Below are 25,824 nucleotides of genomic sequence, written 5' to 3'. Positions count from 1 at the left end.
TGTGAACAAAACAGGCTGACAACCCCCCCCCCCCCCCCCCCGTGGAATATGTGACATATTTCTCACACATTCCTGGCTACCCAAGAACAAAGGAAAGGCATTTAATTGCTTGCCATGGTGATGTAGGAAACTAAGGCAAATGAAAAATTAAATCCCCTTACTGCCTGCAGCCCATTGACAAGTCCTTAAACCAGCAGTGACCTCCCTCTAGGATCTCAGCTGCTTTGAAGATGACACTTTGTTAGGGGCAAAGAGAACCTAAAGTCAACATTATCCCAACCTCCAAGATCCTGTAAGTCTACTTCCTTCTCTCAACTACCCCAAGGTGTATGCTGGCAATCATACTCCAAACTTATGGCCCCTGATATGCATCTGAAGAGTTTCATGATTGAGGTTTTATTCAACTGTAATAAGTGGTGTTTCCCTAGCAACAGTGAGCCCCTCAAGGTCCTGAAAACCTTGCTTCCAAAATACCTTAGAGACCTACTCTATCCCTGACCTTCTCCAATTTGAGGCTAAATATAATCAGTTACCCATCACAACCCCAGTGCAGCTTTTCCCACCCATGGGTCCTGTCCTCATGCTTTAATAAAATCACATTTTTGCACCAAAGATATCTTCAATAAATATTTATTGGCCCTTAGCTTGGGAGCCCCCCATCACTCCAAAACTTTATCACTGGTGACAGAGGGGTGACAGCACCTCAACCCACCCCCCAACCCTCTCCATCTGCCTGGTTCTGGCTGGACCTCTGACATTGGACCTGCTGCAGGTGGTTGAACATGGGTGTGAGATGTGCCCCTTCAGTGTGCTAGGAGGCAGGGGCAAGTCACGACTCCTGCTGGTCTGGGTCTAGGCCTGGATTTGGGAGCTAGAAGTGTTCAGTCAAAGCTGGAATCAGCTTCTGTGGCCTCCATCCCTTGCTGGGGAACACAATACCTGGGAGTGATGCTAATAGGAGCCTGCCCTTGATTCTTTTCCCTCTCAGAGGGCCCAGAGGTCAAGGAGTACAGGTTGGATTTCGGGGGACACGTGTTTATTTAGACAGTAATGAGGGGTTCCATTAACAGGGCTGTCTGGGAAGCAGTGAGCTGGTGGGCTGTGTAGTGAGAATGGTCCCCTGGATCTCTCACTGGTGTCCATAGTGGTGGGGACAGCTGGACAATGCTCTGAGCAGAGGTCGACGTGAGAGGGATGGGGTGGAGAGAGTCAGAGGGCACCTGAGAGGGAGTCAGGGGAATAAAGAGGTGCTGGGCAGGTGGGACAAAGGCAGACTTGGGACCCCCTCCCAGATGCACCCTGGCTACCATCAGCCCCCTCTCCAGCCATACTTACCGCACCTTTGCTCACTCATCGATGCACTGATCTGTGGAGGACAAAGTGGTCAGCATGGGCAGGGGTGTGTGTGTGGGATCCTTGACCTCCAGGGCCCCTGCACTGCCCCTGGGCTGTCCTGGATCCAGTCACAGAAGCTCTGGGGCTTCCCTTCAGGGATGGTACAGCAGAGGACTAGATGATAGGGAAGGGGACTGAGGGAGAGGCCTGAGGACAAGCAGACCTGGGTGATACCCATTCTCCAAAGGAGGCAGGTGAGGCTCAGCCAAGTTCCTGCTTGGGCACCAAGCCTTCTGCCTGTTTACCTGCTGAGTCCTGACAGACACTCAGGATTTGGGAGGCACCTGCCCAGGCCAGGCTGCCTGAGGACAAGGGCACCTGCCAAGTCAGTGGTGAGCCAGCCCCAGGGCAAAGGAGGAGGTGGCCCAGGACAAACAGGCCAGGCAGGGAGGAGGAAGAGGGAGAAATGGCCAGGCAAGGAGACTGGGGAAGCTTGGCCCCAAATGTGTAATTCTCATGTGGGCAGGACTGAGCTATTGTGAAGGAGGAAACTTGGGAACAAGAACCCTGGGTGTGACAGGGTCTTCTTGAACCCAAAGTGGCTCCTGCAGCTCCAGTGACTACAGCAGGGCTCTGCCTCCCTTCTCTCTCCCCTTCTCTAGTGAGGCAACATCAGTCCTGGGCAGTACCCATATACCCTTCTCCTGTCACCAGCTGGTGATTACCAATGTGGATAGGGAAGATGATGTGCTCATCGGTGAGGCCCAGGGCTTTGGCGAAGCTAATGAAGTTTTCCTTCAGCTCATGGGTCAACTCCTTGGTCCTCCCTGTGACCAAGATGGCTGGTGAGTGGCTGGCAAAAGCCCGATAAATATTGTGGAACCCATGAATGATGCCTCAGACCCCTCCCCACCTCTCTTTTCACAGACCCCTCTCCCACCTCCCAGGGCTCGGAGTGTAGGTAACCTTGGGGGCTGGGTGTCGTGGGCCTCTTCTTCCCCAACACAAACAAGAGCCAGGTCCCGGGGGGTAAGACCCACCATAGAGGGTGATCTTGAAGAACTCCCGGTTTTTGTAAACTGTCTTGAAGAACACCGTGGCAACCTGGTTGTAGTCTGTGGCCACCACTCGTACAGTGTAGCTCTGAGTTCCAATGTAACCTGCATGGCAGACACTAAGGAATTAGCCTGCCCTGGCCAGGTAGGAGGAGCCATTTCTTCCACCCTGACCTCCACAGGTTGGCATCTGTGTGGAGGGACAGGAAGGTCAGTGACCCTGGAGACCCAATCCACTCAGGACTCACGCTCAATGTTGCCCAGGGTGAATTCGCCTGGCTGTGAACTTGGGATGAAAATTCTGAGCCAGTGGTCACAGGTCTCGTTCCTGTGGAAGCAAGAGATGGGTGGGTAAGAGGGTGACAGCCCACCGTGCCACAGCAGGAGCCTCACTCCCCACCCCTCAGATGGGCCTGGCTCTTCCCCACTGAGCCCATCCCTGCCTCCCCCTGCCAACTCTGCCCTGAGCCCACTCTGACCTGCCCATACTCTCCCTCCCAGCACCTACTGTCCTTCCTTCTTCTGGGCTGTTTCCCCTTGGCAGCCTTTGCTCCATACTTTTCCTCACACCAAGGCATTTGTCCCATATATATATATATATTTTTTTAATTTTAACATTTTCATTAATTTTTGAGAGAGAGACAGACAGAGCAAGAGGTGGGGAGGAGCAGAGAAAGAAGGAGACACAGAATCCAAAGCAGGCCCCAGGCTCTGAGTTGTCAGCACAGAACCCGACACAGGGCTCACACCAACAAACCATGAGATCATGACCTGAGACAAAGTTGGACGCTTAACCAACTGAGGTACCCAAGTGCCCATGTCCTCTATTCTTATCTTTTGGGACCCTGCTATAACCATTCTTGGGGGAATCACCACCAAGGCTCCAGTCTGCTGGATGCCAAAGACTCCCTTAGCTGTTGGGCCAACATCTGGTCCCCTGGCACTCCAGAGCCGATATCCCAACACCTGCCCCTCTTCAGATCCTTCAATGACAGATGCTCTATCCCCATACCCAAGTGCCAAATCCAGAAACCCAGAGGAGCTGGGTAAGCCTTGCCTCCCCTCTCTAGGTCCTAATCTGCCCCAAACTCTGGTCATCTCCACCTATGATTGATCAGCCTCCTGGGCTGCACACCATCATTCCTCTCCCTGCTGCAGCCATACCTACTCCTCACCAGTACCTGAGTCCCCTGCCATTGTGGCCACCCACCCCCCCACACTGCTCATCAGCCCCTGCTCAGGGCAGCCATGAAATGGCTTGCTGTTTCTTGAAGAAGTGTCTCTCTCTGACTCAGCCCAGCAGCCCTGCCATGAAGGTCCCAGGCCTTCTACTGATGCAGGTTGGTTCCTCAAGGCCCATTCCATAGACAACCTCCCTAGAAGCCCTTAAGAATGTCCTAGGTGGGATTCCACGCTAGATCCAGTGACCCTCCTCCCATTCTAGGACACCCTGCTCTCTTTGGTAGAGAGTCTCTGTCCATCCTCAGTACTCTACTGTGTCTGTGCTGAAGTGACGAAGAAATGTTGATCTAGTGAATGAAAGAAGGAATAAGCACAAGGATCCAGTACCCAGTGGTAGGATGAATGATCATCTTTCAGCTTTGGTCACCCCTTGGCTAAGACATTAGTCTGCTTCTTGGACCCCCAGGGCAGTCCTGTAGGTCCCCCATGCTCCCTTAGGAGGTGGTGGCACTCACCAGGCCAGGATAGAGGTGACATTGTAGCTGTTCTCTTCGTTCAGCTCGTAGGTGGTGGCATACATCTTCAAGTGGCTGTGTTCTTCTTTATTAAATGCATTCCCTGCCAATCCTACGATGTACCATTTCCCCTGGAACTACAATAGGGGCTGGTGATAGGCAGGGCAAGGAGCAGCCCTAGGGGACCCTCCTGCTCCATCCCTGCAGGCACCTCTAGGCAGCCTGGGCCTCAACCAGAAGCCCCTCTAACTGGGCTGCTGGGACCCAGACTGGCCACACAGGCTGGGCTGATGATCCTGGTGGAGCTTTAGCCCATCAGGCCAGGCGGGAGCACTGAGTGTGTCAGGGACCAGGTGACCCTTGGCAAGTGGCCAGCTAGCTTCCCTGAGCCTCAGTTTCCTCATTATGTAGAGGGCCTGAAGGTGTTCCCACCTTGCAAGGACTACAGGGATTATGGAAGAAAGTGTAGACTAGGGGAGTTTGTCTACTCAGCTAACCCTCTTGTCAGCAAGGTTGCATGTTGTTGGAGGTTTCAGGTGTGTCTTCCATCAGGGCACCAGAGGGCAGACTGAGCTAAAGTCTGAGCCCATCCTGTCTCTCCTCCCCTCTGTTCACACTCTTCTCAGGGCCTCCCTGCACCTGCCCCTCCAGGCCCCTTACCAGCTCATTTTGGAAGTCAGGCTGCAGAGGGACCCTGTGCAGAGGCGGGGCTGGGATCAGGTTTGGGGTGGAGTCCTGGGCCTGGGTCTGCAGGGACCCCAGCAGGGCAAGGCTCAGCCACAGGAGACCTAAGGCCATGACTTCAGGGCTGAGGAAGCAGGCACCACTCCAGATATTCCCTGATAGAGGGGATGAGTGAGGAGGCTTCTGGGGGGATGCTATTTATGGTCTCTGTGGCCAATGGCTCACCCCAGGGTGGAGCGACTTATCCTTTGCCAAATCCTGGAAGGGTGAGGCAATTGCTAGTATCTCATGCTGAAGATCATGGCAAGCTTTCTGCCCTTCCCCTAGGTCAGGATTATGCAAGATGAGGGGCAGAAAGGTCCATGAGGCTAGAGGATGCATTCCCCATATCTCCACATCTCTGGCAGGGACAGTGACTGTCTCCACAGTCTCTTCCCCCTGGTTAGCACTGCGTGTGGTCAGGGGTCTGTGATCTGGACCAGCTGTCATCTCTGACCTCCAGGAGCTTCTCTGCTCTGGCCCAAGTACACGGTGGGGCCCCCTTATTGCACCTAATGAAAACAGAGAATGCCTCCCACCAATAGAACCCATGCTGCTTTGTGGGTCTCCAAAAGGAAGGGAAGGGGACTCAGCTGAAAGAGGACATTCCTGGTAGGGAAGGACAGAGTGTACCCTGTGTTGCTCATGGAGCCCAGATCCTGGCCTTCCCAGGTACCCACCCTAGGCCTTGGCACAAGGTGAGACACCCTTTCCCTGACCCCACAACCAAAGACCTACCGGGGAGTGTTCCTTATGAAGGAGCATAAGGCAAGCTGAGGGCAAAGCACATGTTAGCATGCCTCTTCCCCCAGGTGGGATATGTATGACATTCTTCAGGCACTCCTTGATGCCCAAGAACAAAGGAAAGGAGTGAAAACAAATTGTTAGCTGATAGAGATCACAGGTTTGCAGGACTTGAGTCCCCATTAATTTACCCTTGTTCTAGCAAATTAGGAGAAAAATGGAATCTTATCAATTCCCTCATCTCCAGAAACCTATACTCAGTTTCCTGGAGCCCCAGTATCAACCTACCCCTCATAGTGATATGGGGAAGAAAGGCAAGAAGGAAATGGCACATGGCATTAAATTTCATTATGACCTGCAGCCCATTGACAAATACATGAGGCAAAAATGGAGTGTAACATTTCTCCAGGAATTCCTTACTGTCTTAATGTTAATGCTTTGCTAGAGGGCAAAACAACCTTAGCCTGACAACATCTAGGCCTCCAGTAATGTGCAAGTCTTCTTGAGAATATGAAAATCCCTTTAGAAACTTCCTCTTAACTTTATCTCCCCCAACCCATGGTATATAACCAGTCACTCTTCACAACCCCAGTGCAGCAGCTCTTTCTGTCCAAGAGTCCTGTCCCCATGCTTTAACAAAATCACCTTTGGACTGCAAGCTGTATTACAAAGCTCTAATCATCAAGACAGTATGGTACTGGCACAAAAACAGACACTCAGATCAATGGAACAGAATAGAGAACCCTGAAGTGTACCCACAAACGTATGGCCAACTAATCTTTGACAAAGCAGGAAAGAATAATATTCAATGGAATAAAGATAGTCTCTTCAGCAAGTGGTGCTGGGAAAACTGGACAGCAACATACAGAAAAATGAACTTGGATCACTTCCTTACACCATACCCCAAAATAAACTCAAAATGGATGAAAGACCTAAATGTAAGACAGGAAACCATCAAAATCCTTGAGGAGAAATCAGGCAAAAACCTCTTTGACCTTGGCCACAGCAACTTCTTACTCAACATGTCTCCAGAGGCAAGGGAAATAAAAGCAAAAATGACCTACTGGGACCTCATCAAAATAAAAGCTTCTGCACAGCAAAGGAAATAATCAGCAAAACTAAAAGGCAACGATGGAATGCGAGAAGATATTTGCAAATTACTTATCAGATAAAGGATTAGTATCCAAAATCTATAAAGAACTTATCAAACTCAACACCCAAAAAACAAAAATCCAGTGAAGAAATGGGCAAAAGACATGAATAGACACTTCTTCGAAGAAGACATCCAGGTGGCCAACTGACACATGAAAAAATGCTCAACATCACTCATCATCAGGGAAATACAAATCAAAACCACAATGAAATACCACCTCACACCTGTCAGAATGGCAAACATCAACAACTCAGGCAACAAAAGATGTTGGCGAGGATGCAGAGAAAAAAGATCTCTTCTGCACTGCTGGTGGGAATGCAAACTGGTGCAACCACTCTGGAAAACAATATGGAGGTTCCTCAAAAAAATTAAAAATAGAACTACCCTATGATCCAGCAATTGCACTACTAAGTATTTATCCAAGGGATACAGGGATGCTGTTTCAAAGGAGCACATGCACCCCAATATTTATAGCAGCACTATCAACAATAGCTAAAGTATGGAAACAGCCCAAATGTCCATCAATGGATGAATGGATAAAGAAGATGTGGTATATATGTATGCATATACATATACGTGTGTGTGTGTGTGTGTGTGTGTGTGTGTGTGTGTGTGTACACACAATGGAGTATTACTCGGCAATTCAAAAAGAATGAAATCTTGCCATTTACAACTACATGGATGGAACTAGAGGGTATTATGCTAAGCAAAAATTAGTCAGAGAAAGACAAATATCATATGACTTCACTTATATAAAGACTTTAAGATACAAAACAGATAAACATAGGGAAGGGAAGAAAGAATTATATAAAAACAGGGAGGGGGACAAAAACTTGAGAGACTCTTAAATATGGAGAACAAACAGAAGGTTACTGGAGGGGTTGTGGGGGGGGATGGGCTAAATGGGTAAGGGGCATTAACGAATCTACTCCTGAAATGATTGTTACACTATATGCTAACTAACTTGGATGTAAAATTTAAAAATAAATTAAATTAAAAAAATTTTTTAAATCACTTTTTGTGCACCAAAGATACCTCAAAAATTCTTTCTTGGCTGTCAGCTCTGAATCCCCACCATTCCAAAGCCACATCATTCATACCTTGAGTCATTGCTCCATTTCATCCATGCCCCATTGGCAAGGTGAACCCAGACTTCAGCTGGCCCCTAAGGGACTTGGCCCCTCCTGTGGGCCCAGTGGACAGAAACCCCAAGCTAGGCATGCCAGCCACAAATAAGACAGCTTGACAGAGTAGAACTCTGAGGCTAAAGTCCCGGTTCCATCCTGCTGGGGGACAATGCGAGCCATGCATTTGCACTTTGTAAAAAGGGGTGGTGGGCTGGGGCCCCAAGGGGGACTCTCTACCCTGCCTCTCTGGACACCAGGTACTTTGGGTCACAGTGAGTGCTAGGACTCAGCCTCATCCTTGAGAGATCAATGATACCACCTGCCATCTCTGGCCATTATCTTGGACTGTGGAGCCCAGGCTAGGACTGGACCCCCAGAAGTGCTCCCGCCATGGCTGATCCCAGCTTTGTCCAGGAGGGAGGCACTTTCCTCATGGGGGCTTGGCTGTCCATGGGAGGCAGTGATGGGTCCCAGCCCCTGGGCCGTGTCTCCTAGATGTCACCAAGTTGGCCAGAGCTGGCGGAATGCCTAACCTGAAGCTGTCCTGAGGGCTCACTGGCCACAGATGAGACTCCCAGAACCTCAATGGCTCTTCCATCTGCTGCAGGGGAACAAACTAGCCTAACATGGCCTTTGGGTGGTGGGCCCTGAGAGAAGGGACTCTGGGCAAAGAGGGAACATAAGGAAAACTGAGGGCAATGTACAAGCTAGAACTCCACCCCCCCAAGGTGGGATATGTGTGACATTCCTCTGGCTGCCCAAGAACAAAGAAAAGGTAAAACACACACACACACACACACACACACACACACACACACACACACAAAACAAATGGTTGACTGATAGAGATCCCAGTCATGCAGGGCATGAGTCTCCCATCAGTTTACAAATATCTTAGTAGATTATAAGAAAAGGCAATGTTATCAATAGCCTGATCTCCAGAATCTATAGACTCAATTTCCTGGAGCCCTATTATCACCCCCACCCCCATGGTGATGCAGGGAAGAAAGGCAAGAAGTAAATATAAGGTAAATCAAATTTCCTGATATGCTGCAACCCATTGACAAATAATTGAGGCAAGGACTAGAACAACATTTCTCTAGGAACCCCTACCATTCCTAATACAAATGCCTTACTAGAGGTGAAACAACCTTAGCTTGACAATAGCAAGGCCTGAGGTGATTAGGAGTCCTCTTTAGCATATCAAAGTCCTTCTGGAGGCCTCCCTTCCTTTTGACTATACCCCCCTCTAACTTCATAGTACATAATCAGTCAGTCTTCACAACCAGAGTGCAGCTCTTTCTGCCCATGGGGCCTGTCCCCTTGCTTTAATAAAATCACTTTTTTTACACCAAACACATCTTCAGGAATTCTTTCTTGGCTATTAGCTCTGGAAACCCCCCCCCACACACACACACACACAAACACACACACTCTAAAACTTTATCATTTGTCTCCCAATATGGAAGTGTCAGTCTTTTCATCTGGACTCTGAGCTTCGGTGCAAACTTGGTTCCTTTACTCTTATTTCTGGGGCTTTTCAAGGAGTATGGTGTTATTGGAACACTTTCCTGTTTATTGTTCAGGTTATACTCCTCTAGCCCATGGCTACTCTACGGGGAGGAGAAAGCCTGGCTTTTGTCTGGAAGTGAGTGTCCAGTCAGGAAAGGCAAAATGACCCAGAAACTTGATGCCCTCTCTTTATTCCTATCCTTATACATAATTGTCTGTTTTGGGCACAGGACAGCCACCTAAGTGACTAGCATGGCTGCCAATCTTAAGACTCCCTTGTGAGGTTTCCTCCTCATCAGTCTAATGTGATCCCCTCCACATCCCTGGTCTAGCCAGTTCTGGCTGTGGGATCTACCCTGGGTGCCGGCAAAACAAGTCCTGATTGAATTAAAACCCAACTGGGAATGTTTCCTATGAAGTTGGCTCTAATGATGTTATGTGTTGGAATGTAGGTTAGATCATCATGGGTTTCTGTCTTCACTGTTTTCAGTCAATGACCTCTGCTAACTACTACTTAAATTACAAAATTGGGCAATTCCCCCTTGTAAAACTTTTCCAGTGTTTTCCATGGGTTAAAAACGGTGGTTTCCTCAGCCTTCTCAGCAAGGCAAACTAGGTCCATCTGCCCACACCTATTTGTAGCCTAGGATGCAAGGGGAAAACAGGGGGACACTAGCATCCCTCCTACAGAAGTCCTTAGCAGCTGATCATAGCGAATCAAGGTATGCCTCAGATCACTTTGACACCTCAGGAACCTCTGATATATCTTGTGCCTGGGATGCCACCTGGGAGCTGGGGGGGGGGGGGCGTGGATTTTTGTGGTAATGGACCTTCTATACTTTTCTCTCTCTAGGAGGAGGATGGGACCTTCTCCTTGGTTGCCAACGACTCATCCTTGGGATGCCATTTCAACCCACTGGAAACAATTTGGATTGCAAAATTTAGGAAAGGACTGATTTCCTGTAACACTGCATGGCCTTAGTAGGATGAAGAAGTTAGATCTCTTCTGCAGAAAACAGGGTAAATGGACGGAGGCACCCTAGTTCCAGGCCCTCACAGTTCTAAGTGAGGACCCAGACCAAAAGGTCTGTTGCAGAATGTATTTACCTTGAGGCGCCTGGGTAGCTCAGTTAGTTAGGCGACTGACTTCAGCTCAGGTTATGATCTCACAGTTTGTGAGTTCAAGCCCCCGTCAGGCTCTGTGCTGACAGCTCAGAGTCTGGAGCCTGCTTCGGATTCTGTGTCTTCCCCTCCCCTGCTCATGCTGTGTGTGTGTGTCTCTCAATAATAAATAAATGTTAAAAAAATTTTTTACAGAATGTATTTGCCCAAATGTGTGTGGCTAGTAAGCTCCCTCCTAACACAGTGGATGTCCTAACAGGCCTCCTCCTGATGGAACTCAGTTGCTAGAGGAAATACAGGCCATCCCTGACAAAGAGGATGCTGACCCTCTCTGTTCCTCCTCCTAATAGATGTGGGGGCCTCTCCCTCATTCATTTCCCTAGTTAATGGCTATAATTGGAGCCAACTGCCGTTAGTCTATCTAGGGGCAGGGACTTGAAGAATATTCTCCAGCAGCTGCTGAAACTCCCTTTGTTTCAGGGAAATTGCCTGTCTTCTCTAGCCTGGCATAGACTCCCTATTTCCACTTTGGTGGAAATCAAAACAAACAAACAAACAAACATGGCATCTCCTCTTTCCCAGATGACAAAGAGGAATCCTCTTTCTCTGCCTTCTGGCATTTTGCCTCTTCTGCCTTCCCCTCCCCCTGCTCCTTTTCTGCCTCACCTTCCTTGTGGCCTAAGTAACTGGCTTCTATACCATCCTCCCACCTGCGATGTCAAGGAGCGATGAGCACCCCTTTGGATCACCCACTTCAGATTCCCCCACTGCTGTCCCAGGTAAAATATGACAATGGGGAACAAATCGATTGTCTTTTAAGTGAACACAGGTGGAGCATATTCGACGTTTAAGCTTATTTAAGTTTGTTGGTTTAGCTAAGATAGATATGTATTTAAAGTTACCAGCACCAAATTAAAACTTTATTCTATCAAGGTTTCCTAAAGATCAAATAAACTCATGTTGTCTCTGTTGCAATTTGTTAGCAACAAGATGACTTAAAATAATAGTTAATTTTATGTATCTCAAAGTTTTCATGGATAATTGTTAAGATAGCTTTCCTAGTCTTTGGTAATCTGACACTTGGATAAATGGGATTGAATTCACTGGATATCTAGGTCTTTTCCAAATAGAATGGAGTGCTAAAGCATTGATTACTGAACATAGATTTGTGCTTTTGACTTCTTATTGCAGAGAAAGTAGGAATATTTGGGTCTATTGGAAAACATGGTTTATGCTTAATTCATTCATGAATTTGCCATCTAAAGGATTCTGGTGTAACAGTTTACAAATGGTTACTACTTAGTCTCAGCTGGACACTAAGGTTGCTAAGAGTCAAAATTCTGCTAAACATAATTAAGACTGATGGAAATAAGGAAAGTCACTCTATTGTGGGAGAAGTGAATAAAGTACACCAAAGATGGCTGATGGGGCTAAAACAAACTCTGGTCTCTAGCTTAGAGACCCCTCCTCTGGGTTCTTCTTCCTTTGCTGCATACACGAACACCGCCCCCCCCCCCCAATATGGAGGCTGATAAATATAAATTACCCTTCCCACTTGCATTTGGGGCTCAGATCTTTGGGGAAACCATCTCCTCTGAGCCCATGGATGTTAAATAAATCTCTGATCCACCGAGATCTCTGAGTGCTGGTTGGTTTTTCCGCCAGCGTTCCAGCATGGTTCCATAACAAATTTGGTTCCCTGACCAGTAAACCCAACCACACTGGCCCATTGTTGCCACCGATTTGGGAGAACGGTGAGGCAGTGACGGAATGAGGGATTGCAAGGAAGAGTGAGCGCCCTGCCTGAAGTTTGGCAGTCTCCTGCTCAGTTGCCTCAGGCCAGCCCCCGCTCTGCTGTTCCCGCCGGACTCCAGGAAAGTTGGCAGGTGAGGACCTGGACCCCACGTCGGAACCGGTAAGGCTGGGGCCCAATCTAGTCAGGCCCACTCACAAGGGTGGAAGGGGGACCTGATCACTCCCTGAGACTTCAGAAGTCTCACCAATAGGGATTCTATGGGAGGGAATGTAATAACATCTGGTGTGTATGTGAACGTGCGACTCGGTCTAACTTGCCTGCTGAGTGAGTTCAATTCTGTGGCTCCACGGGCGGGTGCCCTTGGGATCCTAGGGGCCCATGGAGTCTGAGTGGGCCCATCTGCAATTCCATGATGGATGGCACTTGGTCTGTGGCAATATCAGAGTGGTTTCTGATCGTGGGTTGCAGGGCTGTGACCTGTGGGGCTGAGCGTCACCTGGGTTCCTTCAGGACATGGCCAGGCAGGCATCTGGCTGGTCTCCTCATTGGAGGGGGTGCCCCTGTCCCTCTGTCTTTGTGACTCTGCCTCAAGGGAGCATCATGGGGTTGGGACGGAGCAAGCAGAGCCAGGCAAAGGTTTTAGCTGCTTTACCCGGAGACTCACCCAGGGAGGCAAAGAAGCAACCCACCACTCCCCTAGTGTTCTGCCTCCTCATGACTCATTAGGCTCCCTCTCCCTTTCCCTGAGCTTGAAACTCCTCCCTTGTCTGTGTTGCTGCCACCAGGCTCAGGCCCTCTCCAGATGCTGGTCCACATCCACTGCTATCAAGAGGCTCTCCAAGGGATCAGAGCAGGAAGCCGAGAAAGCCATAAATATAGACCTACTTCAAGGGGAAAGGACTTAAAAAGAATAAGTGTCCCAACCAGGGAAAAGTCCCAAAACCCCAGCCAAAATCAGGAGGAACCTCGAGAAGGGGACCTTATAGTCTAGCCGAGATAGAACCAGACTAAAAGGGGACACTGACTCTCTCTCCCTGTTCCTCTGCTTAATAGAGGTGAGGGATTCTCCCTCATTCCCCAGGTTAATGGCTATAATTAGAGCCAACTGTGGTTAGTCTGCCTTGGGACAGGGACTTTAAGGAATCATTCCCAAGCAGTTGCTGCTTCTGCCTTCCCCTCCCCCTCATGTTTCTGCACCAACTTGGGTGTGGTCCTATACCATCCTCAGTGTCTCAGGCACCATTGGTTCCTCCTCCCACCCTCCAAGTCAAGGAGCAAAGTCCACCCCGCTCCCCCCCTTGGACCACCCATTTCAGATATCTCCACTAGTGCCCCAGATGAAAATTGACAATGGGGAAAAGTTGATTGACTTTTAGGTGGACGCAGGTGAAACATATTCGATGTTTAAACTAATTTTAAGTTTATTGGACCTGTCTTTAAAGTTATCAGCAAAGATCAAGTAAGTTCATGTTATCTCTGTTGCAATTTGTTAATGACAGTTCATTTTTTCTGTCTCTAAGTTTTCATGGGCGATTGTTAAGATAACTTTCAAGGTCCTTGGTAACCTGAAACTTTCCAAATAGAATGGGATGCTAAAGCTTTGATGATTGAACACAGATTTGTGTTTTTAACTTCTTATTGCTGAGAAATTTAAGGCTTTTCAGATCTATTGGAAAACATGCTTTGTACTTAATTGGTTCATGAATTTACCATATAAAAAAAATTCTGGGAGCACCTGGGTGGCTCAGTTGGTTGGGCATCCAACTTCGACTCAGGTCATGATCTCATGGTTTGTGAGTTTGAGCCCCACGTCAGGCTCTGTGCTGGCAGCTCAGAGCCTGGACCCTGTTTCAGATTCTGTCTCCCTCTCTCTCTGCCCCTCCCCCAGTTGTGCTCTGTCTCTCTCTGTGTCTCAAAAATAAATAAATGTAAAAAAATTTTTAAAATTCTGATGTAAACACCTCTCAATTGGTTACTAAGTCCTCAATTGGAGACTAAGGTTTCCTAAGAGTTAAAATTCTGGTAAATGTACTTAAGGCTGATGAAAATAAAGAAAACAACCCTGTATATAGGAAAATAGGAGGTATATAAGAAAGATATAAAGAATGAAAATACACTTTTCTTGAGGGTCGAAGAAAGTAATTTTGTCCTAAGTGAGACTGGTTATTTGGGGAAAAAATGACTTTGGGACAAAATTTGAAAGCAAAAGAAAGTTGTAGCAGGTTAAGATGAATGAAATTTTAAAAGTACACTGGTATAAGGTTGAAATTCTGCTTTTCTCTCAGCTCAAATGACAAGTTTTCTTGAACTGTTGATCTGCTCTTGGTAAGACAATGCAAACAAAGGCTTATCCTCCAGGAAAATAAAAGTTTTAGGTCTCATCTCTATCAGGTCTTTGATTACTTAGTTAAAACTTCTCAGTGTTGAAGGAGCTAGGTTTCAATAACATGTGTATAATGCTATACATTCACCTTTGGGATATTTTATTGCCACTTTGGTTGAATAAATAAAATTGTAAGATTTGTAACGATCTGTAATCCTATTTAGGATGCACTTATGACTTCTGGGGTTTTAACAAACTTCTCAGGATTTAAATGGTAAATAAAGTCTTCTTGACCAACTAGGTCCTTTTATTTGGGATGCTAAGTTACTTGGAAAAGCACTGTCATACAATGGTAAACCTTAGGTTGTATTGCACAGGTAAATGCTGTAACTGCCCGAATATATGCAATTCCTAAAGTTTTAATGTTTTGATATAAGGTCATCACTTAATATTCTGATTACTTGAGATGTTATGTGTCACAGAAATAACTGAATTTCTTTGTCAATTGCATCATAATGAACTCTCATCAGATCTTGAATGATGTCTATTTCTAAGATTTTGTCATTTATAATTGTTCTTATTCTCTCACAAAACGTGTTTCTTCTTCAAGGAGATTTATAAAAAGGACTTTGGGGATAAATACAGGTATTCAGCATCTTTAAGATTAATACTAAAATGGGTAAGAATTTCCAGAACTCAAAAGCTGCATTCAAATTGAACAAAAATTAGGAACATGGGATTAAATAAACTGAGGAAGATTATAGTTTTGTGATTCTTGTTAAAAATATTTCTGGTTCTCTAATGTTTCGTCTTCCAGATTAAGGAAACTTTCTCTTAAGATATCTATGATATACAAAAATGTCATAAAATATGCATTTATAAACTGAAACATTTATCTTTTCTCTCTACATAACTCCCCTGAAATTCAAAACTCTCAATGAGTATTCTTTCTTTCATGGCAATTACAATTGCTTGCATAAGTTCAATAAGAATCTGTTCATCTTGTATGTAACAGGTCACCATTGGAAATACTGGTTATTTTACCAAGGCTTTGACTGGAATGTCATATTTGAGGATGACATTCATAGACTCAGATATGACCATACAGCTTTAAGGAATTAGGGTTGGCTTTATAAAACATGGAGCCATAAAGCCCCTTGGAAATGTTGGCCTGGTGATGGACTTACAGAGTTCCCAGCAGCCTCACCAAGTGAGTCAAGAAGGTCACTTCCTGGCAGGTGCAGGAACCTCAGGATATCTTGGGGACCTTGTGAAGAGGAATTCGCCCAATTCTACAGGTATTGCAGGCCTGTCTGATGGCAAGTATTTAGCTTGGCTTCTGGCCTGGAGAGGCTACTAAAAGTTCAACCCAGAGATTCCTTATAAAAGGTTCCAACAAAGCAAACTTTAAAAGATCCTCATGACTAATCGCTATTCTTGCTGAGCTTATGTAAATAATTAGGCCAGATTTGTTAAGACTGGATTTGTTCTACAAATAAATTGATCCCAATTGGGCTATCTCTAGAAAGGGGGGATTTTTAGAGAAAACAACGATGTTTCAACAATGTACCATTATGGATGTTAAATCCTAGTTATGATTGCCTTTAAATGTTTGTTGTTTGCCTAAACTAGACAACTTGACATAAACTTCAGAAAATTGTCACTGTATTTCGTGTATAGACAATCTTCAGTGCTTGTTATTCTAGGGGATAATAATAAGACCCCATGGGCATGATTATTTAAACAACTGGACAGGATGGATCTCTAAATATGCAAACCATATCATCCCTAAACCTGATCTGACAGTTACCAGAAACCCGCCCCTTTTGAAGACTTGGAGGTGGACTTTGTTGACATATGACCAAATAGAGGATTCAGTGATGGAGAGGATCCATCACTCCAGAGCTAAGAAGGTAACTCAGAGGAACCCTCAACCTGGTGAAGTGATCCAGATCCAGTCAACCCACTTAAACTGACCCTCAAAAAGACACTGGCCCCTGAGATCTCCAGCCCTGCTCCAGCCACACCCCAGAAGCTGGCTGGCCTGCGCATGGCAGAAGCTTAAGGAATCAACATGTGGACTAAGCCCAGGGGTTTGGAAGCAACTCTGTGAGCCCTTGCCCCTTACTGGTGTCATAGCCCTGATCTTACTTCTTACTGTTGGGCTGATAGAGACTGCACTAACAAGCTGGACATGGGACAAAAGATGCATGCCAGGGGCTCCTGGATGGTTCAGTTGGTTAAGTAGCTGGCTTCAGCTCAGGTCATGATCTCACGGTTCGTGAGTTCGAGCCCCACAACAGGCTCTGTGCTGACAGCTCAGAGCCTGGAGTCTGCTTTGGATTCTGTGTCTCTGTCTCTCTCTGCCCCTCCCCTGCTCATGCTCTCTCTCAAAAATAAATAAACATTAAAAAAATTTTAAAAAAAGATCCATGCCAGGTCTCACATACCTCCTCTGGATGGGAGGGCCATTAAGTATTGCCTGTATATTATGATAACCTCTCTCACCCTCACAACTGCCGCTTACCCACTTTTCCCCCAGGATTGTTATATAACAATAAGGGGGTCAAGGGCATTCAGCACCTTCACCTCCCTCCACAAAGATTGTTACAAGGGAAAAACACCCACTCTCTGTCAGTCACCCGGTGCCCCAAGGACTAAGTATTGGACTGTAGAGATAACCCAAAATGTCAGGGACCCATGTCACAACAAGGGCCTCCAGAGAGGGAAGCAAGCTTGCCACACTTACCTTCCTCAATGAGGGATCTCGGACGGGGGAGGGATGCCAGACAGGGCCCTTCAAAAAGTTATAAAGGATACCCAGGATAGGGTAATATAAGCCATAAAGGTGACCACTCCCCTGACAGCCTACCAAGGTTTGACCTTTCAGCCCTCAATCAGATGCTTACCAATTCCCCACTCCAGCGTTGGGCCAACACTACTCTACAACTCCTCCATAAAATAGATAATCACACCCAAACCTGCTGGATGTGCTTGCCGCTCAGCCAGAGGGCTTACTTAGCCACTCCTATCCCTTTGACCTCTAATTCAGCCTACCGATGCTTAGAGGCCAACTGGACTCATGTTATTTCCTCTTCCTAACCCCAGAGATATCCGTGTACACTGAAGATCAGCTCCTAACAGCCTTTAGCCCCAAGTTCCGGGCTAAACGGGCAATCCTGCTACCCATTCTGATAGGTGCAGGAATTGTGACAGGAATAGGAACCAGAATAGGGGGCACAGGTTCATCTGTAGGACTGTACCATAGACTATCTCAAGAGATAAATGAAGACACGGAACGGGTGGCAGATTCTCTGGTAACCTTACAAAGCCAAATAAACTCTCTGGCGGCAGTGACCCTCCAAAATAGGCAAGCCCTCGACCTCCTCACTTTAGAAAAAGGAGGGACTTGCATCTTTCTGGGGGAAGAATGTTGCTATTTCATAAACCAGTCAGGAATAGTTACAACTAAGGTTCAGGAACTCAAGGAAAGAATTCAACATAGACAACAGAAAAGTATCAATCAATGGAAAGGAAGGGATCTCACGGATTGGGCATCCTGGCTTCCTGCCCTGGCGGGGCCCCTCCTCTCCATAATTTTACTTGTATCCATCGGCCCCTGTATACTGAATGCTGTGGTACATTTTATTGAAAACACTGTTGCTCGCCAAACTACTGCACACATCTTAGCCTCCCAAGAGTACCAACCTGTAAAACTGAAAGGTGATGCCTACTAAAAGTTTTTGTTTTTTTTTTTTTTTTAAGGCATCAAGGGGGAAATGTTGGAGAAGTGGATAAAGTACACCAAAGATGGCTGATGGAGTGAAAACAAACTCTGGTCTCTAGCTTAGAGACCCCTCCTCTGGGTTCTTCTTCCTTTGTTTACTGTGCGCAAAACCCTCCCCCCCCTCGCAAATATGGAGGCTGATAACTATAAATTACCCTTCCTGCTGGCATTTGGGGCTCAGATCTTTGGAGAAACCGTCTCCTCTGTGTCCGCCGGTGTTAAATCAATCTCTGATCCACCAAGATCTCTGAGTGCCAGTTGGTTTTTCCGCCAGCGTTCCAGCCTGGGTTCCGTAACACTCAAGGTGGTTCATACATGTCCACCTTGGATTCAGCTGCCTCACCTTAACGGCCCTATGTTCCCTGATGGACCAATATTGACCCATAGGTAGCAACAACTCTATGTCCCTACTCAGCAGGAAGAAGCTACAGAAGATGAGACCTTCTTCCTTCAACAAACATAAAGATTTAAGGATCAAAATTGTTCAGGGGGGATATGATGAGGGAGGGTGGAGCAAGCAGAGGGCAAAACAGGCTGGCATATGCCCCTTCCCCCAGGTGGAATATGTAACACATTTCTCATACATTCCGAGCTACCCAAGAACAAAGGAAAGGCATTTAATTGTTTGCCATGGTGATGTAGGAAACTAAGGCAAATGAAAAATTAAATCCCCTTATTGCCTACGCCTATTGGCAAGTCTTTGAATCCAGCAGAGTTGCCTCCCTCTGGGATCTCAGCTGCCTCATTAATGACACTTTGCCAGGGGCAAAGAGAACCTTAGCTTAACATTATCCCAACCTCCAGGATCCTGTAAGTCTACTTCCTTTATCTCAACTGCCCCAATGTATATGCTAGCAATCATACTCCAAGCTTAAGACCCCATGTTATGCATCAGAAGGGTCTCATGATTGAGGTTTTATTCAACAGTAATAAGTGGTGTTTACTATCAACAGCTATCCCCTCAGGGTCCCAGGAACGTTGCTTCCAAAATACCTTAGAGGCTTACTCTATCCCTGACCCCTCCCCACATGAGGGTATATAATCAGTTACCCATCACAACCCCAGTGCAACTCTTCCTGCCCCTGGGTCCTGTCCATGTGCTTTAATAAAATCACATTTTTGCTCCAAAGATGTCTTCTAGAAACTTTCTTGTTCATCAGCTCCAGACCACCCCGTCAAATGCAAAACTTCATCAGTATGCATTCTAGATTATCACACAAATATTTCTGGATTTCTAACTGACCGGAATACTCAAACTGGTGCTTTAAATAATCCCTCCCTTTCCTTTCATGATTGGTTAAACTCCTGGACTTGAGGATTTTCATCAATTACCAAAGGACTTTTATTCGGGTTGCTCTTTCTTGTTATTCTTTTTTTTTTGTTTTGTTTTTGTTTTTGTTTTGTTTTTGTTTTTCAACGTTTATTTATTTTTGGGACAGAGAGAGACAGAGCATGAACGGGGGAGGGGCAGAGAGAGAGGGAGACACAGAATCAGAAACAGGCTCCAGGCTCTGAGCCATCAGCCCAGAGCCTGACGCGGGGCTCAAACTCACGGACCGGGAGATCGTAACCTGGCTGAAGTCGGACGCTTAACTGACTGCGCCACCCAGGCGCCCCATCTTTCTTGTTATTCTAATTACATTTGGCTGTTTTCTCCCATGTCTCTGCCTGGTGACAAGACTCCATCACTACAATAAATTCAAGTCAACAGATGATCCTTTCCACTCAAGGAGGTTCATAATCGTTGTCCACCTTGGATCCAGCTGCCTCTGCCTTCTATAGCTCTTCTATGTGTTCCCCAAGTGATCAATATTGTCTCATGGGTAAAGATGTCTCTTCACCCCTAAAGAGCAAAAAGAAGCTGCAGAGATGAGTCCTTCCACCTTCAACAATCTTAAAGATGTAAGGGTGAAATTGTTTATGGAGAATATGATGAGGGAGCATAAGGCAAGCTGAGGGCAAAGTACAAGCTGGCATTACACCTCCCCTAACCCCAGGTGAGATATATGTGTGTGATATTCCTCAAGCACTCCAGGCTGCCCAAGAACAAAGGAAAGGAAAGAAAACAAATGGTTAACTGATAGCGATCACAGTCATATAGGACATGAGTCTCCATCAGTTTACAAATATCATAGAAAATTAGAAGAAAAAGGCAATCTTATCAATAGCCTAATCTCCAGAAACCTATAGACTCAGTTTCCTGGAGCCCCCACATCACTCCTCCATAGGAATATGGGGGGAAAAAGGCAAGAAGGAAATGGCAGGAAATACTAAATTTCCTGATCCACAGTAGCCCAGTGACAAATACTTGAGGCTGGCAGAGAAGAACATTTCACCAGAAACTCCCTACTGTCTTAATGTTGATGTTTGCTAGAGGGAAAAATACCTTAGCTTGACAATAGCTAGGCCTCCAGTATTTTGTAAATCTTCTTTAGCATATGAAAATCTCTTAGGAAACTACCTTGACTTTACTGCCTCCAACTTGAGTATATAAGCAGTCACTCTTCACATCCCCAGGGCAGCTCTTTCTGCCCATGGATCCTGTCCCTGTGCTTTAATAAAATCACATTTTTGCACCAAAGATGTCTTCAAGAATTCTTTCTTGGCCTTTGGCTGTGGAACCCACCATCACCCCAAAACATCATCACTGGTGAAGTGGGGGGTGAGAGCACCTTGGCCCCCCAACTCTCTCCAGCATCCTGACCCTGGCTGGGCCTCTGCCATTGGACCTACTGTGGGTGGCTGAACATGGGTGTGAGATGTGCCCCATCAGTGTGCTAGCAGGCAGGCGTAAGTGAGGGTGCTGCTGGTCTGGTACTGGGCCTGGAGTTGGGAGCTAGAGGTATTCTGTCAGAGCTGGACTCTGCTTCTGTGGTCCCCTATCTTCCTGGGGACAACACTTCCTAGAAGTGATGCCATTAGGAGCCTGCCCTTTATTCTTTTCCCTCTCAGAGGGCCCAGAGATCAAGGAACACAGAATGGGGACCAGAGGACATGTGTTTATTTAGCAAGCAAGAGTGGTTCCATCAGCAGGGCAGTCTGGAAGCAGCTAGTGGGTTGTGTAATGAGAAGGGTCCCCTGGCTCTCTCAGTGGTGTCCAGGCTTGTAGGTACAGCAGGGCAGTGCCCTGGGCAGAAGTCGATGAGAGGTGGATGGTGTGGAGAGAGCCAGAGGGCACCTGAGAGGGAGTCAAGGGAATAAAGAGGACAGCAGTGCTGGGCAGGTGAGACAAAGGCAGACCTGGGACCCCCTCCCAGCTGCATCCTGGATCCAGTCAGCCCCCTCTGCAGCCATACTTACCGCGCACACTTGTTCACTTATCCATGCACTGATCTGTGGGGGAATGAGTGGTTAGTATGGACAGGGGTGTGTGGGGGGGATCCCTGACCTCCAGGGCCCCTGCACTGCCCCTGGGCTGCCCTGGGCCCCAGGCTGGTTCAGCCACAGAAGCTCTGGGGGTTCCCCTCAGGGCTGGTACAGCAGAGGGCTGGATGATGGGGCAGGGACTCGGGGAGAGGCCTGAGGACAAGCAGACCTGGGTGACCCCTGTTCTCCAAAGGAGGCAGGTGAGGCCCAGCCACAGTTCTGATTGGGCACCAAGCCTTCTGCCTGTTTACCTGCTGAGTCCTGACACACCCTCAGCCTTGGGGAGGCACCTGCCCAGGCCAGGCTGCCTGAAGACAAGGGTGCCTCCCAAGTCAGTGGTAAGTCAGCCCCAGGACAAAGGTGAGATGGCCCAGGACAAACACACCTGGGTGGAGGGGGAGGTGGCCAGGCAAGGAGACTGAGGAAACTTGGCCCCATGCCTCCAATTCTCATGTGGGCAGGCCCGAGCTAGTGTGAGGGAGAAACACTTGGGTCCCAGGACTCTGGTTGCAGCAGGGTCTTACTTAATGTAAAGTGGCTCCTGGGGCTCCAGTGACTACAGCAAGGACCTGCATCCCTCCTCTCCCCCCTTCCCTAGTGAGGCAACATCAGGCCTGGACAGTCCCCATATGCATTTGTCCTCTCCCCAGCTGGTGATTACCTATGCGGATAGGGAAGATGATGTGGTGATCTGTGAGGCCCAGGGATTTGGCAAAGCTGATGAAGTTTTCCTTCAGCTTAGGGGTCAGCTCCTTGGTCCTCCCTGTGGCCAAAATGGCTGGTGAGTCACTAGCAGAAGCTCCATATATATTGTTGAAAGCATGAACGAGGTGTCAGACCCCCTCCTTATTGAGGGGTTCTGTGGATGACCACTCTCCCACCTTCTGGAGCTCCATAAATATTGTGGAACCCGTGAACGATGCGTCAGACCCCTCCCTCCTGAGGGGTCTGTGGAAAGACCCCTCTCCCGTCTCCCAGGGCTCAGAGTGAAGGGGACCTTGGGTTGGGTGCAATGGGCCTCTTCTCCCCCCAGCATGACCAAGACCTGGGGCCCAGAGGAGGTAAGACCCACCATAGAGGGTGATCTTGAAGTACTCCTGGTTTCTGTAAATTTTCTTGAAGAACAACATGGCAAACTGGATGTAGTCTGTGGCCGCCACTCGTAAAACATACCTCTGGATTCCAGTGTACCCTGCATGGTGGATGGTGAGATCTCAGCCTGCCCTGGCTGTGCAGAGGGAGCTATTGACTCTTCCCCTGCCTCCATAGGATGGTGTCTGTGTAAAGGGGCAGGGAGGTCCATGCCCACAAGGACCCACCCCACTTAGGACTCACGCTCAATGTTGCCCAGGTTGTATTGGCCTCGCCGCGAAGTTGGGATGAAAATTCTGAGCCAGTGGTCACAGGTTTGGTTCCTGTGGAGGAAGAGATAGGTAGGTAAGAGGGTGACAGCCAATAGTGCCACACACCTATTCTTATCTTGTGGGAACCCACTGTAACCTCTCCTGGGGTAAATCACCACTGAGGCTCCAGTCTGCTGGATGCCAACACTCCCTTAGCTGTTGGGCCAACCCTGACCTCTCAGCTGCATCCCATCTGGTCCCCTGGCACCATAGAATCAATCTCCCAACATCTGTCTTTCTTCTGCTCCTTCTATGACAGATGCTCTAGCCCCATCCCCAAGTGCCAGAGCCAGAAACCCAGAGGAGCTGGGTAAGCCTTGCCTCCCCTCTCTAGGTCCTAATCTGCCCCTGCTCTGGTCATCTCCCACCTATGACTGATCAGCCTCCTGGGCTGCACACCATCATTCCTCTCCCTGCTGCAGCCACACCCACTCCTCACCAGTACCTGAGGCCCCCACCACTGTGTTCACCGCCCCCTCCATACTGCTCATCAGCTCCTGCTCAGGGCAGCCATGCAATGGCTTGCTGTTTCTTGAAGTGGTTCTCTCTGATTCAGTCCACCAGCTCTGCCACGAAGGTCCCAGGCCTCCTTCTGATGCAGGTTGGTTCCTCAAGGCTCAGCCTACAGACCACCTCCCTGGAAGCTCTTGACAAAGCCCTAGGTGGGATCCCAGGCTGGATCCAGTGACCCTCCTCCCATTCTAGGACACCTATTCTCTCTTTGTCTTGTTTTCTGATGATGGTCTGTGTCCATTCCCAGGACTGTCTTCTGTCTGTGCTGAAGTGGCCGAGAAATTTTGATCCAGTGAATGAAAGAAGGAATAAATACAGGGACCCAGTACCCAGCGGTAGGATGAATGACCATCTTTCAGCTATGGTCACCCCTCGGCTATGACATCAGTCTGCCTCTTGGACCCCCACAGCAGCCTTCTAGGTCCCTTCATGTTCCCGTCGAAGGTGGTGGTACTCACCAGGCCAGGGTAGAGGTGACATTGTAGCTGTTGTCATCATTCAGCTCATAGGTGGTGGCGTAAATCTTAAACTGTCTGTGTTTTTCTTTATTAAATTCATTCCCTGCCAATCCTAAGATGTACCATTTCCCCTGGAACTACAATGGGGGCTGATGATAGGCAGAGCCAGGAGCAGCCCCAGGGGGCCCTCCTGCTCCATCCCTGCAGGCACCTCTAGGTAGCCTGGCCCAGAACCAGAAGCCCCTCTAACTGGGTTGCAGGCACCCAGACTGGCCACACAGGCTGGGCTGATGAACCTGGCAGGAGCTGGAGCTCATCAGGCCAGGCAGGAGCACTGAGTGTGTCAGGGAGAAGGTGACCCTTGGCAAGTGGTCAGCTGGCATCCCTGAGCCTCAGTTTCTTCATCATGTAGAGGGCCTGAAGATGTTCCCATCTTGCAAGAACTTCAGAGATATGGAAGAGTGTGGACCAGGGGAGTCTGCTCAGCTGACCCTCTTGTCAGCAAGGTTGGTGTGGATGGGGGCACAGGGTGTGCCTTCCATCAGGGCACCAGAGGGCAGACTGAGCTAAAGCCTGAGCCCATCCTGTCTCTCCTCCCCTCTGTTCACACTCTTCTCAGGGCCTCCCTGCACCTGCCCCTCCAGGACCCTTACCTCCACATTCTGAAAGTCAGGCTGCAGAGGGACCCTGCGCAGAGGCGGGGCTGGGATCAGGGTTGGGGTGGAGTCCTGGGCCTGGGTCTGCAAGACCCCCAGCAGGACAAGGCCCAGCCACAGGAGACCTAAGGCCATGACTTCAGGGCCAAGGAAGATGGCACCACTCCGGATATCAGCTGAAAGAGGAGGTGAATGAGGAGGCTTCTGGGGGGATGCTATTTATGGTCTCTGTGGCCAATGGCTCACCCCAGGGTGGAGCGACTTATCCTTTGCCAAATCCTGGAAGGGTGAGGCAATTGCTAGTATCTTGTGCTGAAGATCATGGTAAGCTTTTTGCCCTTCCCCCAGGTCAGGATTATGCAAGATGAGGGGCAGGAAGGTCCAGGAGGCTGGAGGATGCATTCCCCATATCTCCACATCTCTGGTGGGTACAGTGACTCCCTCCACACTCTCTTCTCCCTGGTTAGCACTGTGTGAGGATAGTGGTCTCTGATCTGGACCAGCTGTCATCTCTGACCGCCAGGAGCCTCTCAGCTGGGGCCAAGTGCAGGGTGGGGTAACTGGGGTGGCATCCCTTTTCTGTATCTGATGAAAGCGGAGAATACCTCACATCAACAGAGCCCATTTTGCTTTGTGATTCTCCAAAGGGAAGGGAAGGAGAGGCAGCTGAAAGAGGACATTCCTGGTAGGGATGGACAGAGTGTATCCTGTGCTGCTCATGAAGCCCAATCCTGGCCCTCCCAGGGACCCACCCCAGGCTCTGGCACAGGGTGAGACACCCTTCCCCTCCCCCCACCACCAAAGGCCTACTGGGGAGTGTTCCTGATGAGGGAGCATAAGGCAAGCTGAGGGCAAAGCACATGATAGCATGCCCCTCCTCCCAGGTGGGATCTGTGTGATATTCCTCAGGTACTCCTGACTGCCCTATAACAAAGGAAAGGAAAGAAATCTAATGGTTAAGTGATAGAGATCACAGTCCTGCAGGACGTGACTCTCTCCATGTCCTAGTAAATTAGGAGAAAAAGGATATCTTATCAATAGCTGAATCTCCAGAAACTTATAAACTTATAAAGCCCAAATATCACCCTCCCTCC

The 25,824-nt window shown here is 48.2% G+C and overlaps 2 protein-coding genes across 2 annotated transcripts; both read right to left on the bottom strand.

The window, feature by feature from the left end:
- Positions 1-1,333: 1,333 nt before the first annotated feature.
- LOC112850836 (neutrophil gelatinase-associated lipocalin-like) lies at positions 1,334-4,917 on the bottom strand. Its single transcript, XM_025914368.2, has 6 exons — positions 4,748-4,917; positions 4,088-4,224; positions 2,639-2,718; positions 2,376-2,495; positions 2,061-2,162; positions 1,334-1,366 (listed from the first exon to the last, which is right to left on the bottom strand). The coding sequence occupies exons 1-6, from the start codon at positions 4,883-4,885 to the stop codon at positions 1,347-1,349; spliced, it is 597 nt and encodes a 198-aa protein (XP_025770153.2). The 5' UTR covers positions 4,886-4,917; the 3' UTR covers positions 1,334-1,346.
- Positions 4,918-21,647: 16,730 nt separating this feature from the next.
- Positions 21,648-24,915, bottom strand: LOC112850825 (neutrophil gelatinase-associated lipocalin-like). The gene is made up of 6 exons (XM_025914358.2): positions 24,728-24,915; positions 24,075-24,211; positions 23,036-23,115; positions 22,773-22,892; positions 22,362-22,463; positions 21,648-21,667 (listed from the first exon to the last, which is right to left on the bottom strand). Exons 1-6 carry the CDS (start codon positions 24,863-24,865, stop codon positions 21,648-21,650), a joined length of 597 nt encoding a protein of 198 aa, XP_025770143.1. The 5' UTR covers positions 24,866-24,915.
- Positions 24,916-25,824: the final 909 nt, after the last annotated feature.

Source organism: Puma concolor, chromosome D4 (genome assembly GCF_028749965.1).
Source record: "Puma concolor isolate L17-30 chromosome D4, mPumCon1.1.hap2, whole genome shotgun sequence".
Lineage (NCBI taxonomy): Eukaryota > Metazoa > Chordata > Mammalia > Carnivora > Felidae > Puma > Puma concolor.
The sequence above is the reverse complement of the archived record's forward strand: the minus strand, read 5'-3'. Positions and strand labels throughout refer to the sequence as shown.

Bases quoted from the DNA above. Each gene is read 5' to 3' on its own strand.
- LOC112850836 (XM_025914368.2), bottom strand. From the start codon at position 4,885: ATGGCCTTAGGTCTCCTGTGGCTGAGCCTTGCCCTGCTGGGGTCCCTG. The intron at 2,719-4,087 runs GTGAGTGCCACC...TTGCTTCCACAG, and splicing joins GTCACCTCTATCCTGGCCTG to GAACGAGACCTGTGACCACT. The intron at 2,496-2,638 runs GTGAGTCCTGAG...TCTGCCATGCAG, and splicing joins CACCCTGGGCAACATTGAGC to GTTACATTGGAACTCAGAGC.
- LOC112850825 (XM_025914358.2), bottom strand. From the start codon at position 24,865: ATGGCCTTAGGTCTCCTGTGGCTGGGCCTTGTCCTGCTGGGGGTCTTG. The intron at 23,116-24,074 runs GTGAGTACCACC...CTTCCTCCACAG, and splicing joins GTCACCTCTACCCTGGCCTG to GAACCAAACCTGTGACCACT. The intron at 22,464-22,772 runs GTGGGTCTTACC...TTTTGGCCACAG, and splicing joins CTTCAAGATCACCCTCTATG to GGAGGACCAAGGAGCTGACC.